This window comes from Clarias gariepinus, chromosome 6 (genome assembly GCF_024256425.1).
Source record: "Clarias gariepinus isolate MV-2021 ecotype Netherlands chromosome 6, CGAR_prim_01v2, whole genome shotgun sequence".
Lineage (NCBI taxonomy): Eukaryota > Metazoa > Chordata > Actinopteri > Siluriformes > Clariidae > Clarias > Clarias gariepinus.
Genome location: NC_071105.1, coordinates 22,789,806 through 22,806,086, shown reverse-complemented (window position 1 = coordinate 22,806,086; position 16,281 = coordinate 22,789,806). Strand labels below are relative to the sequence as shown.

At 36.0% G+C, this 16,281-nt stretch overlaps 1 protein-coding gene across 1 annotated transcript in view; it reads left to right on the top strand.

Moving 5' to 3' along the window:
- Window positions 1-16,281, top strand: part of necab3 (N-terminal EF-hand calcium binding protein 3) — a 46,162-nt gene that overhangs the window by 17,817 nt on the left and 12,064 nt on the right. Inside the window, exons 3-5 of the mRNA XM_053499662.1 lie at window positions 5,167-5,275; window positions 6,998-7,023; window positions 13,640-13,737. Of these exons, the coding sequence (XP_053355637.1) occupies window positions 5,167-5,275; window positions 6,998-7,023; window positions 13,640-13,737 (233 nt within the window). The remainder of the gene's footprint in view (window positions 1-5,166; window positions 5,276-6,997; window positions 7,024-13,639; window positions 13,738-16,281) is intronic.

Below are 16,281 nucleotides of genomic sequence, written 5' to 3'. Positions count from 1 at the left end.
GATACCATATGAACAAACCCTGTATGAGCCAATGTAATTTTTTTGCGGAAAGTACGGTTTATTTAACAAGAGGTTGCTATTGCAGTTCTAGCATGGTGAAAGCGTCACAAACCTTGGATGCCTTCCAACACTGTCATTAGCACACACCTGTTGACTGTGTCTGATGATTTCCCATTAGGGAATCCCTGTTGCGACTTGTGGTTGATTAGCTCAAATGAAATTTGTTAGCTGAGCTCTTAAGGATTAAGTCGAAAATAGCAAGTTTAGATTTTAGGTGCAGTAATCTTATTCGTTTACGATTACGTTTTGTGTCACCAGCTACTTCGGTGAGACATGCAAGCTGACACGCCATTACTCTGTTCTTATAAATAAGTCGCAAACCACTGTAAGTGATGCAGCCTCACAGCTCCAGGCTCGGGTTCAATCCTGAGTTCAGCTTTTTGATTGCGTCTGCGTTTCAACATGTTGTTTCTAGAGATGGACCGATTGCAATGTTCTTGGACGATTCCAATCTCTGACCTGCCATTTCCAATATTTTGGAAGATTGAATGTTTTTTCTTCGAGTGCATTAAGGTAATTCTACAGTATCATTCATGTTGTAACCAGAACAACCTGCGCTATTATACAGAACTAATGCACATCTCCTGACCAATCAGATTTAAGACTTTAGCTGTGCTGCGTTGTAATGCTGTATTAATGTTTCCCAAGACATTTAACTCTTTTAACACAAAAGTCGTTATCTAATAAGAATGTGATTTTTGCATTATTATTATTTTTGTTAGCACTTTTTCAGTCTTGGCTTTTCAACGACATGTTTTGATGAGACCTGCTTATATGCTGACTAAATCTGACAGTGTTGTTGGCCAAGTTTCTTTAAAGAAAGTAAGCTTTATTAAACAAGAGGTTGCTGTTAGTATTGAAGAAGGATTACATCAGTGCTTTTTTAGCATGGTGAAAGCATCACAAACCTTGGATGCCTTCCAAATCTATTATTAGCACACAACACCTGTTGACTGTGTCTGATGATTTCCCATTTTATTCATTTAAGATTAAGTTTTGTGTCACTAGCTACTTCGTTGAGACATGCAAGGGGACAACGTCATAACTCGATTCCTATAAATAGTTTGTGAACTAAGTGATGCTGCCTCACAGCTCCAATCCCTCGTTCAATCCTGAGCTTAGCTTAGTGTTGTTACTAGGGTTGCACCGATTGCAATGTTCTGGGACAGTTCCAATCTCTTACCTGCCATTTCCAATTTTTCTTTGTAGGAACTATAATTGACAGCATGCACAAACATCTTTGTAACTTTTCTTTAATTTAAGATTTAACTGTACTCCAAAACTTCAGGAGGATACAGGCTTTCTTTTCATGCAAGCAAATAACAACAACAACAAAAAAAAAGCTTCAGGCTCCTGCACAGAGCTCTTTTGTTTAAATAAATTCTAACTGAAGATGAGGGACAGCTACCAGCCAGGGAGAGTGAAGACTATAATGTGCTTTATTTAAGACCCATGATGCCATTCGACTGCATCTTTAGTTGTCACCATATCCTTCTGGGTTTCCTGTGGGGTTTCCTCTCACCTTGTAACACATACATATAAAATTTTATGCATATAAAAAAAAAACTTTAGGAGAATTACCATCATGGAACATGAGGCTGAGGTCTTCTGACAGGTCTTTTTCAATGTGTTTTATTTAAACATTACAATGACTGCAATGAAGGCTAAATGACAGTCATACATAGCTTTCTAAATCATTGGTCATATTGATTTTTGTAAAACAATGAGAAAGGCATCCAAAATGTGCAATAATCTTCTTGGGACAGTTGAAATTGAGATGTATTTGCTACTTATGTAAAGTAGCTCTGTAAAGCCTTCATAATGCCTCTAATCTGGGGGTTCTGTAAATTATTGATTTTTAAGAGCGGGTAATTCTAAATGAAGTTCTCCTCTGCAGAAGAGGTAGGTTTTGGTCATGCTGTCCTGGGATGGTCTTCATGAGAGATAGTCTCATCATGGTGCTTGATGGGTTTTGCAAATGCACTTGACAATACTGTTCTTGCAAGAACTGTTACAGAACAGCTGACCTTCATGTCTTAAAGTAATAACTGACGGTTGTTGCTGTTGTTACTTAATTACCTAATGCTGTGTGTTATTTTAAAGGTAAAAAAAAAACTCCAAACCTTTGACTCTTATAGTTTTTTTTTCAACATTGTTTAATTCGATTGAATGCTTTGAACTGAAATGTGAATAAAAATTCTGATTTAAATAAATAAAATGCATGGGAGTCCATGAGTCATTGGCTGGATGAGAGAACAATAAACCTTGTTTGGGTATTTTGGTGGTCAAAAATGTATGCAAATGGGAAATTTTATGGAGTACAAGCATTCAATTTCAATAACACTTAAAGTATAAATGCCCTCACAATAGTACCTTATTTAATACCTTATTTAATACCTTATTATCATAGAAAAGTACAATTTAGAACCCCTAGTTTTGGTGCTGTTTTTAGAATAAGACAATCCAGTCCATTCGATTTTGCCTGTGTAAGCCAGAGTGAGTTTGGAAAATTTTACTACTACTGGTAGTGTGTATACTGGTAGTGTGTATATCAAACACCATCCTACAGCCTGAAATGGGCAAAGTGAAGCTTTTGCACAGCACAAGAATTTTGCTTGACAGCACACCTGCTCTGCTGAGACCTCTTAGGCCTGACCTTGCAGTAATCTTCCAGGAGACTGTGTCCTTCCTGGTAAGCACTTTCCTGTTTAGGCACTGTACTTACCTTTCACACCTCTGTGTGGGAGTCTGCCCTAACATTGTCAAAGATATCCCCATAGCACGGCCCAGCCCATGCACAAGAACAATAAAGCAGAAAACCTCCAAATACTGCACATTGGTGGCTTCTTGTATCCATTTTTCTAAAGCCTTCAGTGATGCTACAGACATGTCAAGTGAGAAAAATGAGTCTGGTAGGCTCTTTTATTTCAGATAAGTGGATTTCCAGCCAAAGATATATGAGTTCTTTCTCTTTTTTCTTGGACTGTATACTGCAAATTGTCTTAGTTCCTTTTTCCTGATCCCCTCGAAGTTGGGCATGTGGAGGATGTGAAAGAGAAAGATGGAGTCCTTGAATTAAATCAGAAATAAATCAGAAGGGGAGCAGATTTAATATGCTGATTAGGGATGTCTTCTTCCGCAAAGCTGCTTGGGACCAGATGGCTGCCAAGTTTGTCCTTGAAATAACCAAGCAGAGGTAAAGTTCTTGGATGTGGTTCTGACAGACCATAATAAGGACCTGTTCACCCTCCTGGGTAATTATAAGTCTGATCAGTTAGCCAGCATGTCAGTCTCCTGGAGTGTCTCCAAAGATTTTTCTCCTACTTTCAGGATCATTTCTTAGCTAATTTGAAAAGTTAGGTCTTGTCATTGTTTGCATTTTTGCACTAAGGTACATTTCCCACAAATAATATATGCTATTACTATCTATTAATTAATTAATAAATATTCTATCCTATTCTATTCTATTTTATTCTATTCTATTCTATTATATTATATTATATTATATTATATTATATTATATTATATTATATTATATTATATTATATATCAGTTATTAGTGTTTTGGAAACACGGTGATCAGTGACTAGTGTTTAAGTTCAGTGGTTATCAGTGATTAGTGATAAGGTCTTGGGAACAACGGTGAGCAGTGATTAGTTTTTGGGTTCAATGGTGATCAGTAATTTGTGTTCTGGAAAAATGGTGATCAGTGATTGGTTTTGGGGGACTATGGAGATTATTCAAATTTAAATTTTATTGGTCACATACACAGTCATACACAGTACGATATGCAGTGAAATGCTTGTACAAACCGCCAGTGACCTTAAAAAGAAAATAAAAGCTATATATAAGGAATAAATATTAATAAAAAGAAATACGAAATAAAATAAATTTAACTAATAAAATAAACTGTACAAATAAGGGCATATTAAAAATATTACAAAATATAGAAATATAGGGATATAGGGGGAAAAAACGATATATATAAAAACAGTGTTGATTAGTGAGTAGGGTTGGGGAACAATGTTAAAAAAAACATTGTTAGATTTTTGTTGGGCTCTGTTGAAATTAAGATTCTAAACTAAGATATAAAAAAGTCACAGAACCTAGCAACAACTGAATTTTTTAACTTATAGTTTTGGATGGGCAGTGAAAAAGCAATTAGTATTCGTATCATATTCGTTCTTCACTTGCTGCGATACTTCAAAGTTACTTTAATCTATGAGGAAGCCAGCGTACTGTACAATGTGAATAAATGAGAAACCTTAAGCAAATTTATCATTACCAATTTATCAAGCATAGACACTGCATTGTAATAAATGTGAACTTAATAAATGTTACCTGAGTCATCCTTTACTCAAGTAGACTTTGCTTCTCATTTTTGGATGCATCCCACTTCTTTTTAAGCAGTGTTACAGTTAGATAACTTGGCCGAGATGAATAAGATTTCCTCTGCTCTGGCTCTGCATGTTGATTCAGTCATACCTCTTCCTTGGAGTCGTCCTCCCAGCTGTCTCACCTAATTTATGACTAAAACTTTCCTAAACTCAAAGAAGGGAGTCAGAAAGGCCGGCCAGACCTAGGCAAGAAACTTAATACATCATTACAGACTCTGCAGCTCAAGAAGTCTGTCTTCCATAGAGGCATGAACTTCAAATCATTTCTTTTTTTCTTTTTTTTACTTTTGTGCTCCAGTATTGAAGTGCAACAAGCACTTGATGTTGGGTCACCATGATTGAGTAGCCCATTGCAGCTCTTGAAGACAAAAAAAGTGGAAAAAAAATTAATGAAAGTACCCGGAGGAGAGAGATGCTCAGTGTTCAGCCCTGCTGTGATTCAGGTCACATGTGGCATCATCAAGCTGTGCACTAAGGGCTCAAACTGATGATTTGATATTTGAGTTCTTCCAGTGTGTGTGCTGTGTCTGTTAGGCTACATATGAGTGTAATTGATGAAGAATATACGCAGTCAGAACTTCAGTAGTACAGGAACCAGTTGCTACCAGTGATTGGTGAAGTTATAATTATATCCATTAATTAGAGTCATGTTAAATAAAAAAAAAAAACTATAGTCCTTAAATCCTTTTTTTTTTTGTCTTTGTCATAGATGATGGCAAGCTCTCCTTTGAGGAATTCAAGGCTTACTTTTCTGATGGGATTCTCACGACTGAAGAGCTTCAGGAGCTTTTCTACTCAATCGATGGAAGACAGACAAAGTATGTACCATCTGAAATGTATCCCTCATTTTAAATCTGCAAAATATATGAAATCCTTCATGTTCCCCTTAAATAATGCTTCCTGTGACAAGCTGTAGCTGAACTTGGCTTTACAGTCTCTTGTATAAGAAATAAAAAATACAAAAAGATGAACACTGTAAAGGATAAAAAGCAAAAAAAATCTTTCCAAAAGAGAAAGTTCTGTCTTTAGCTCTTCTTTAAAGACGTAGGTTTGACAGAACATATGAAAGACTGACTTTTAATGCTTGGAAAAAAAAAAAAAAAAAAAAACGCTCCGAAGTAGGACCACATGGAAACGGGTCCAATTTGGGTTTTCATTGTATGATCAAAACACTTTGCAGACTCTTTTTATAAGGGCGCACAATCTGCAATCATGGCAACCAATTGCTTGGTAATTACTGTATTCAGAAATCTACACTCCCATAGTCCTGAAATAGAGATCTATTCCATGCTCAGCGTGCTCCTGGTTCTCTAGAGCAGAAACGCAACTCGCCTATCCTCATTAAAGCATTAATCCAGACATTAGACGTGCAGAGTCTGGTGCATTTTTTTTTGACATGGTTAATATTCCTCCTTTGACGCATACTGTAGGGTCGAATAAACTCCTTGCATCTTTGCTACCCAAAACGACATGCTTAGACTAGATGTTAGTAACTTTGTGATAAATGTTCCATATATATGATTAAACAGAAACGTAGGACATGCTTAAATGATCTACACTACGTCTGTAAAGATCAATTAGCCATAACCTCATGTCATCTACTGTATATAACGAGAGAACACAGAGCTGTCCCATAGGAGTGCGTGATCGGTGACAAATCGCCATCACTCTGAGCAAACAAGGTCAAACGTGTGTCATTTCAAAGCATAGTGGTTTGGCTGCAACTTGTATGTGTGTGTTTGTGCTCACACTATTTAATTACTTATATCATTAAAGAGCCCTATTTTTGCTTTTAATTTAGCCCACTGAGTCTCACCTCTATTAAAATTCCATTACTGCCTCCAGGGAGCATTTGAGACAAGTCCAAGCAATTATTTAGTTCAAGCTTCTCTGCTTAAGATTACATTCTGTTTTGATGTGTAATTCGATCTGGCGTTTTTTACTTGTATTTTGGACAAGAATATAATAGTTACTATTATCTCAAGTTTTCTTGTTAATTATACCAGTTGCATACATGACATGCACTGCTTATATTTAAGTGCACTACAATATGTCTGGCTTTTCATTATTGTGAAAAATATACTGTCACATCCATAAGTATTTGGACAGCGAAAGAGTTTTCCTCTGTAAACCACCACATTGGATCGAAAGTGAAGCAATTAAAACGCAACTGACTTTCTGCTTAAATTCAATGGGTTTTCAAAATTGCATTAATTGTTTAAAGATTTTCACGGTCTCAAAAGTAATTAGACAGTTGCCTGATGATCAGTTTGATGGTTAGGCATGATTGGTTTCCTCATTAGTTCACGAGAAAATAAGGGGGATAAATGGTCTGAAACTGATTCCTTGTTGCATCACTGTCCAAATACTAATGATGTGGACTGACAGACAGTTAGATCACTGTCATCATGATGGATGAGTCATTATAGTCCAAAACTATGAATGTCTAAACTACCAGCAACTGTTTCAACAGTTAAAAACATTATTTTTATGAAAGTACCAATTTTTTCTACTTTCATTTTTCTGCTTTTCCTTTACAGCAACCTTGACACAGACAAGTTATCAGGTGGGTTTCAATCATTTTTCTCTCATTACGTCACAAAACATTATCATTATCTAATAGATTATTGATAAGGGGGGACAGTAGTGCCTATCAACTAATCGAGAACTCACACACAAGATTTACACAAGAAAGTTAGTTCCACTGAAATTGTCTTCGTTGTCCTCTAACAGTTTTTTTCTGGCTCCTCATGGCTTCTTTAGCAGCTCCTCTTGCTAGTACTGAGTGTTGTCCAGGCCTTGAGGAGGCACAAAGGTGAATCCTGGTGGGATTAGCAAATTGTTTTCGAGTGAGCCTGTGGAGTTAGCAGAGTTAGAGTGCTGAAATAAAGTCACAGCAATATAGACGGTTCATGAGTCATCCACACAGGACAACAGATTGCTGTCAGACTAAGATGTCAGCCTCTAGAAGTCATTTCAAACTCTGCTTGAAACACTGCTGATAGTGCTGCTTTTACTTTGCAATAGTAACCGAATGAATTGTTTTTGAAATATATTTATTCCTATGATGTTGGTGCTCGTGGAGGATATGTAATGATGTAGCTTTAGGGGTTCTTGATACATTTTGATCATGTCAGAAAGTATTCGAAAAAAAAAGAGATAAGCAACCATATATACAAGTAATTTCCTGTAAACCTGTTTGTTCCTATACTTTTGCTTATCTAAGGAACAGGAGTGAAGTGGACTTAAATTAAAGGTCCCAGGTTGTTTAAAACGTCTACATGTAAATTCCAAGAGTTAAAAGATGAAATGGCCTTGCAATTCCAGTACTTTCAGTGGGGAATCTATATACGGTAGTGTGTGATGCCTCTGTACAACTGCCGGATAAACTAGCTCATATAGTGTGCAAGGGCACGCTTTCTCCTGACAGCGTATCCCCTCAGGAACTTGTGCAATGTACACCTTGCTGAAAAAAGAGTTCCAGACTTGCTCTTACTTTTTTATCAGTAGGCTGGCCTCTGGCACAAATCAGGGCTGCTGCAATATGAACACTAAGCCGCAGCATGAACACAACAAAATACCTGGGTTTTTAAAACCCCTTGTCTCTGTCACTCAATAAAATCAAATACAACTGAATTCAGACATATCGCCTTACTCGTGTCGTACCAGCTCGTAAACATCCGTTATCGTTTCTTCTTCCTTCATCTGCTTTTCTTTAACTGGAGGTGCGACATTGTTCTGTGACAGAAGGGCTGAATGATTCATCACATTATCATTGATGTAATTTTCTGCAGTGAGCACGCTGTAAATGAATGTGCCTTAAAAACTGAAAATAATAGCATCGCTCAAGCTCCAGCTGAGTGACTCTAACACTGCAGAGTTGTGTGCACGCAGGGGTAAAACGACACTGTGAAAACACACTAATGTGAACATGAACGTACGCACTATGATTAGATGTTGCACAAAAAAAAGAGTGTTTTTAATTTGATGTACCCTTTTATACCTATTAATTCTACTTGAGCAAATGTGTACAGATTCATTCAGCTCTGTGATAATATTTTTGCTGTAGCTGAGACTCAAATAGATGACATTATATATTGTATAGAGCACAAGGATGTAAATGACAGTGTGTAATATAAATGCCATTATATTAATATATTTATTTCTTACATAGTGTGGATATGTAAACAGTCATTTAGAATTCGGTTTTATTGCATGTTGGCAGTGCTTAAATAAATAAGTTGTTCCTCTGTCAAATCGTGTTGATGGTCGTGCAGGTTGAGTCATTCCATATATTCATAAAAAATGAATACAATGTTTGCATATTTGTTTGAAAAAAAAAATTAAGTGACAGGCATTCTGGCTAAAACATACAAAATGTTCCACCTTACCGTCTAATAAGTACGGAATAACACACAACAGACCATGCTGTTACACAAAAATAATGCACACCGGGGGATATGACGCGGAACGAGACGGAACGTGAGTGAAGCCACCCACCCCCTTCCCCACCGAAGGGCATTGTTTTTTATAACAGCATGGTCTGGTGGTGACGTCGCAGTTACGCCACAGTGATTTGCCAATGAATTTGTTAAGGAATTTCATGCATTTGAACATTTGTTAAATTTTATGTTGATGAGTGTCTGAGAGACAACTTAGTTCTTGTTCTCACCTACATTATAGCTGTGATAAACAGTCTCTCCCTCACCAGCCTCTCAGCAGCCTGTCATTTTACTAAGTAAACAGAAGAAATGGAAAGCAGTACAAAAACTGAGAGACTCTTTTCATAAACGTTAAATAAACATTTCTGAACAACAAAATCTTAATTTTGTAATTATTATTTATAGATTATCTGTAACAGTCCCTGTGTTTTGAGCTGTTATTAAAAAACATATACATATATATATACTGACTAGATGTCGTCTCTGACGCTGCTGTCCGTAGGAACAATGCGTCAGCGCGGCCGCCATCTTGTGTCGGGGGAAGCCGCGTCTACTCTGCATTAGTTAACATTGGCAGAGAACTAACAACGATTAAAATCACCTTAATTTGCTTAATTTTCAACCGATTTTCAAGCCGTTTGGTTTATTATAAATGTTAGACATATCTTTATGACAGAACATAGATGAATTAATTATTTTACTTAAAAGTAAAATAATTAATTAATCTATGTTCGATCATAAATATGTGATATATCATATACAATACAATACTTAGACACACCTACATAACTAATTAATTTGTTCTACAATGCACAAAACAATTCCAAGGATGCTGATAGTGATATGAAAAAAACATGAGTAATATAAAATTAAGTATATATAAAATATAAATATATGAATAAATAATAGAGCAAAATTTAAATTAATAAAGGCATGAGTTAAACAAACAAAGCGGGAAAAAAATATTTATGGACTTCCTGACCAACAGACCTCAGAATGTTAGGATGGGGAACCGAACATCTGCATCTAGGCAGGAATTAAATCATCATAAATCGTCCAAATCTCAAATTAGTTTTTTTTTTAGTTTTTTGGTTTGTTCCAACTGACAGACATGTATTTATGATCGAGTCCAGAGAAAATTGAAGCTTTTGATATTAATCTACTTTAAAAATAAGTGTAAGTTTATTATTCTTCCACTTTAGTGAACTTAAAATTAACTATTGTTACTTACCTTAGCCTAGTCTACTGCACACAAAATGGCTACAATGGTGTGATATCCATACTTTTTTATTTTGTACATCAGCAAGCCTGCAATACAATGACCCAGCATAACATGGTTATATAACACAAAAACAAATATAACGTGCATATGTAGTGTGAAAACATCTTTCAGTATTTACAACAGCTTATTAAATGATTAGGCTACAGTATATAACACAAGTCCGGCATCTTCAGAGTTGATCTGAATGCCAGAAAACTTTGGCGCTTCCTTCAGATCCCCGACCCAAGATGGTGGGGATGTTGGCGTATTTGAGGCCCAAGGAGACATCTAGTCAGTATATATAAATATCTATGATTAAAAAAGAATTAACACTTGTTGTAGCAGCTTCCCCATATCATCAGAAACTGCTGAATATACAGTACATGCAGATTTAGAGTCAATTCTAGCTTTCACTATCATATATAATGCCATATACCGTGGGGCAAAAAAGTATTTAGTCAGCCACCAATTGTGAAGACTTACAGAAAATGTTTGACCTCTGTCATTGCCAACAAAGTATTGGGATGAAATTTTGTTATTGACCAAATACTTATTTTCCACCATAATTTGCAAATAAATTCTTTCAAAATCCTACAATGTGATTTTCTGGATTTTTGTTTCTTATTTTGTCTCTTATAGTTGAGGTATACCTATGATGAAAATTACAGGCTTCTATCATCTTTTTAAGTGGGAGAACTTGCACAATTGGTGGCTGACTAAATATTTTTGCCCCACTGTATATATATAAACCCTTGATACGCTCAGTACCCAAAAACACTATATAGCTTGTAGAAGTTTCTGAGTACTGTTTCCCTGACTACCTCGTTCTATACATTGTTCATCATTAAAAAACTTCGGATTGCCCCCTAATTATCTTGACCATGATTCTTTGCATGGTGACCATTACCTGCCAAACTAAACTATCCCCATTCGCACAGGCGGTTCATATTACACTGTTCCATTTTGTATATAAGGAGCAGAAGCAGAATCAGGGATCAATGTTGACTCATTTTAATCCAACCAGAGTGGGTGACAGGCAAGCCTTGCAGAAGTATTCATACCCCTTGAACTTATTGCACCACATGTTGACTTGTTGCAATGTTCTAATGTTCTCTAACAACCTTTTGAGGGCTTTACAGAACAGCTGTATTTATACTGAGATTACATTACACACAGGTGAACTCTATTAACTAATAGAGTAGTAACTTCTAAAGGCAGTAGATTATATGGATTATATTTAAGGGTATTAGAGTAAATGCAAATGTTTTCAGATTTTTATTTGTAAAAGATTTTTAAAACTTTTGATCAATTTCCTTTCACTTCACAATTACGTCCCACTTTGTGTTGGTCTGTTACATAAAATCCCAATAAATGCATTTATGTTTGTAGTTGTAAAGTAACAAAAAGTGGAAAAGTTCAAGGGATATGAATACGTTCGCAAGGCACTGTCTCACGGAATAGGAGATTGACATTTTGAGACATGATGTGCGTTACACCATATTGAGAGATTCAAACAACAGTAAACAGTTAGCAGCTAAAACACTGATATCTTATGTAGAGTAGCTCAGATGTATCCACCGCACTTAATTAGCACTAAAGCTGTAAAACGTCAAGACGCATTAACTAAAAGATCAGCTAAGATAGAAACTGATCAACAGTATCAGGCTTTTATTTTTGTATCACATTAAAATATTGACAACACTGGGCAGATTCTAGCTTTAAGAGATTTAGCAGGATTGAACAAAAATAGGCTATTTTTTTCTGACAAATCCCACCAGATGACCTATGATTAATTAGAATTCAGCTTCATTTACAACATTTTTTTTCAGATTATCTCTAAAATGGGAGCCAATGCTCAGGCAGGACTTAAAAGGAGCTAAGTTAGGAGCCTATTGAGTGAAAAATGGCAGTGAATTCAGGAGACTGAGTAATTTAAATGTCCATGGGTAGCACCTTAACACTCAGTTCACCTGACCATTTTTTTAAACAACAGTGTGAATGTTAGTTCAAACATGTAGTTAGTACATATTGCACAGACACTGTTGTGGTAAAAGCTCAATATAAAGGGGTATATTATATCCTTTATAGTGCAATTTCTGTGTGGGGGCTAATGATTCTCTGGATAATGCTGTTCTCTTGTGTTATGCAACATCAGGAAAGGCATTCACTCAACCATAGTCCGATATCTGTGATATAACAAAGAAGGCAGAAAAAGTATTGTTACCATCAGACGACTTAGTATGGGCTGAGAACGCATGAGAAATATTAAAGCCTTAGTGTTGTTTTCTGTGGAATACCCTGTCAGTTAACTGCTCTGATGTGAATGACTAATGAAGGCTGAGATTAAGAGTACAGTAGGTTTTGACTCTTAGAAACTAAATCACACAAGTCATTAGAATAAGCAATGGAACAAAAGTTTGCATTCTTTAAAAGCAATTTCCAGTCTACATTTCAATCTTGGCAAGATATACATCCAGAACTGTCTATTAGGAATATTAAGCTCGGATATTTCAGAACATGATGACCTAAATATTCTGCATCAAATACTTGGTACGTTATTCAAACACAGAAATGCACTGGTGAAGGAAAAAAATTAAGATTAAAAGAGAATTCCGATTAAGAACATCCCAAAAATGTACAGTAGATGTATCCGTCTCAAAGTCAACAATCGGGACATGCAGGACAAGATAAGATGTAAACCAGAGTAAATGACCATTAGTAAGCCTCAAACAAGCACCTAACAAAAATAACCCATATATTTCTTGAGCAACATTCTATGGACAGATATGACATCAGAGAAGCATGGAGACGAGAATGATCTGTTTATGATCTAAAGCATACCACATCATCAGTATGGGAATTTATGGACTTTTCTGATGGTGTGACGGCTGATGAATGATGAACTGTGTAGGGTTATACTAACTGCTCAAACTCAGCCAAGTGCTTTAAAACACACCGGGTGGTGCAAATATGAGTTTTCCACAAAATCCCCTACCTTTTCAATTTTTTATCACATTGTCATTTAGCTGAAAGAGAGACTGGCTGGGAGGAAAGGTGGTGCTTCTCACTAGCGCAGCACCGCTATTCTAAAAATAGACGTGTGTTTTGTTCATTTCTGGACAGTAACACTGTTATTCTTAGAATTTTGTAGGTGTTTTCTTTTTCTAATGAACATGAACATGCAGTGTTTTCAGTGCGGTTGCATCCTCTGTGCAAAGAAACAGATGTTTTTGCATTATGATTTAGGGGACTGCAGAGAAGCAGTGTTGTAATTTTTTATTTATAATTTTTTTTCTGAAGTTGCAGCTGGATTTAAAGGGGATGATAGAGAGAGCTAGAGAGTGAAATCACTTTGTCATTGTATAAACATAAAAAATGAATATAACTTTTTTTGGTCTTTTTTTAAACCCTACACAACATTCATGCTGGTCAGTACATTCTCTATGCTATTTTGTTCTCTCTTCTTTGCCTCTTTTCAGATTATTTTTCTCAACATCTTGGCGAGTACCTGAACGTGTTGTCAGCTCTAGAGAAGCTCAACGTTGCCATCCTTAACGCAATGGACAAGACTAAAGAGGTAAGAAAACTTAAAAGACTGACATTTTTATAGAAATGAAATATGAATGTTTAGATAATAGTTTGTATCATTAAAATTGCATAAAGATTTTTTGCTGCAAAAATATGCAATCACAATGGTGACTCACAGAATGTGAATCTGGTTCTATAGGTGTGTGTGTGTGTGTCTGTGTGTGATTCTGCCCCGAAGCAGGCAGGAAGAGCCAATTCACAGATGGAGACATTCAGTGCATTATAGATAATGTCTCTGTTTAAGCAGTGAAAAATCCAGGCTGCTTGTTTGCATGAATTAGCATGTTAAAGTGCTTGCGCGCTGCCGGGTTGTTATTCTGGAGAAGTAGAACAGCACTTTGGTGGAGTTAAACTGTTGAGGTACAGGCTCTGAGCATCTGTAGCAGTTTGTCAACATATTAGGAAAGCCCTGCAGTGAGAGACTCTAGTTGTGTGTTCCTAGAAAAGTTTGCAGAACATTTCACTTACAGAACTTTTGCTTTAGGCCATGTCTGATAAGTTGAGCTGGATGAACAGGGAAGAAAAGCAATAGACATATGCTGCAGTTCTGTGGTGTTGAAGCAAGGCACTGTAGCAAGGATGATAGATAGATAGATAGATAGATAGATAGATAGATAGATAGATAGATAGATAGATAGATAGAACGAACGAACGAACGAACCCTGATGGAAATTGAAAGTGATTTCTATATACTTTAAGTTATTATTAATATAACCTACTCATCTATTCATCTTGCAATAAGTCTAAGACTACAATAGGTTTCCATAACTTCCATTATTTACAGCATGAATTAACATCCTGACAATATCACAGCCTTGGTATTCCTCTGGCTAAGACCGCCTTACAAGCTCTTCTCTCCGAGAGGAGGTGGGGCAGATGACATTACTCTCTCCTTTACAAAACCAAAGATACACACACCAAAGATAGGGCAACACTAACCAATAGTGTGTATGTTTGAGCTTTGTTGATTGAATTCTGTAGTTACAATATGTTCAAAATTCTCTGAACCTAGATATAGGCATTCTGATAACCTGCTGCATGCATGCCATGGAGGAATTGGAAGCTAATCAGGCAAGCAAACAAGCAAGCAGTCAATAAGAACAAGGCATGTATATAATTTAATATAACTAGACCTTAAATGATTGTGCCCCTATTATTAATGTTTATTCCATCTATAATTATAATCATGATTAATGTCTACAATGATAATCATAAACTAATGTATACTTAATATGCATGGTGTGGTTGATTAGCAAAATTTATAATTGAGTATTAATGATTGGTTTTAGGGCTGCAGCACATGCTCAATGTATAAAAAGCGAGCGAATAGTATGATGGCGACACTTTTATGATTATATACCTCCAAAGCGTTTCATTTTAACATGGTTAAAAACTACACTACAAAGATTGCCTGGCATGCGAGCATATCAGTAACAGAGTTTCTCAGTTAATTAGTTCTAATGAGCTTGCCTTAAGCAAGTACTTCAGAAAAAAACTGCAAAAAACTCTCATGCAGACCATTTGGCCAAGTGAAAATTCTGTCGAACAATAAGATGCTATGTTTAAGACATGTTCGGCAATCAGATGCTGTTTTTCTGACTGTGTGCCAGTGCTGAGCTCAAACCGCCTGCAATATTTAGACTTTAAGTAACGGTTATATTTTACTGCTGCTAATTTGCTTATTTGATAGAAAAAAAATAGCATTGGAATTTCTATTTTTCTTTCTCATAAGCAGACAAGTTCATTAAAAGCCATGTTTTTGTTAGGCTTTATTGTTAGGTAGCACATATCTAAAACAGGATCAAGGTAAGTTAAAAATCTGATAGATAAATAAGAGCTGTAAACTAATTGTTATATATTTAATATAACGTGTATATATTTAATATAACGTGAATATACTGTTTAATTGTGAACATTTTTTGTTGTGTATTATTGCTGACATGAACTCTTTGGTAATAATAATATCCACTAAGACAGTAAGATTAGTTCAAGTTGGCATCCATCCATATTCCTGTATTTGTATTACCACTTCAACCTAAACTACATTTTATGATTTCCCGGACATTTCCCACATCATCCATCTTTTATGACACCTGATATTAGACCATGATTGATGTCTCAATACAGGTGCAGTACTTACTGGAACCAAAGGGAGATCTCTTCTGTTTAATCGAGAATGTCTTCCAGCTTTTATCAGAATGATACAATTAGCAAAACCCGAGTAAAAACATTGACACATTAAATGGCAAGAGTTGATTATCTGAATATGGAAGCCGTCACATTCCGACAAAGACCGTGATGGTCCCCTTGCATCCCGAAAATATCAAAGATGGGAAAATGCACATTTATTAAGTTCATACTAATTGTCAGGCTCTCAACATGTTTATCTTCTTGTCACTAAATTCCTGTCATACATATGATCATGCGCTCATCACTTCCATTCAGATGAAACCAAATTATGCCCAACCAGTTTGCTCTATGCTCATATCAGGCGCTTTATATGCTAGTATAAATACTTTTTTTTATTACAAAG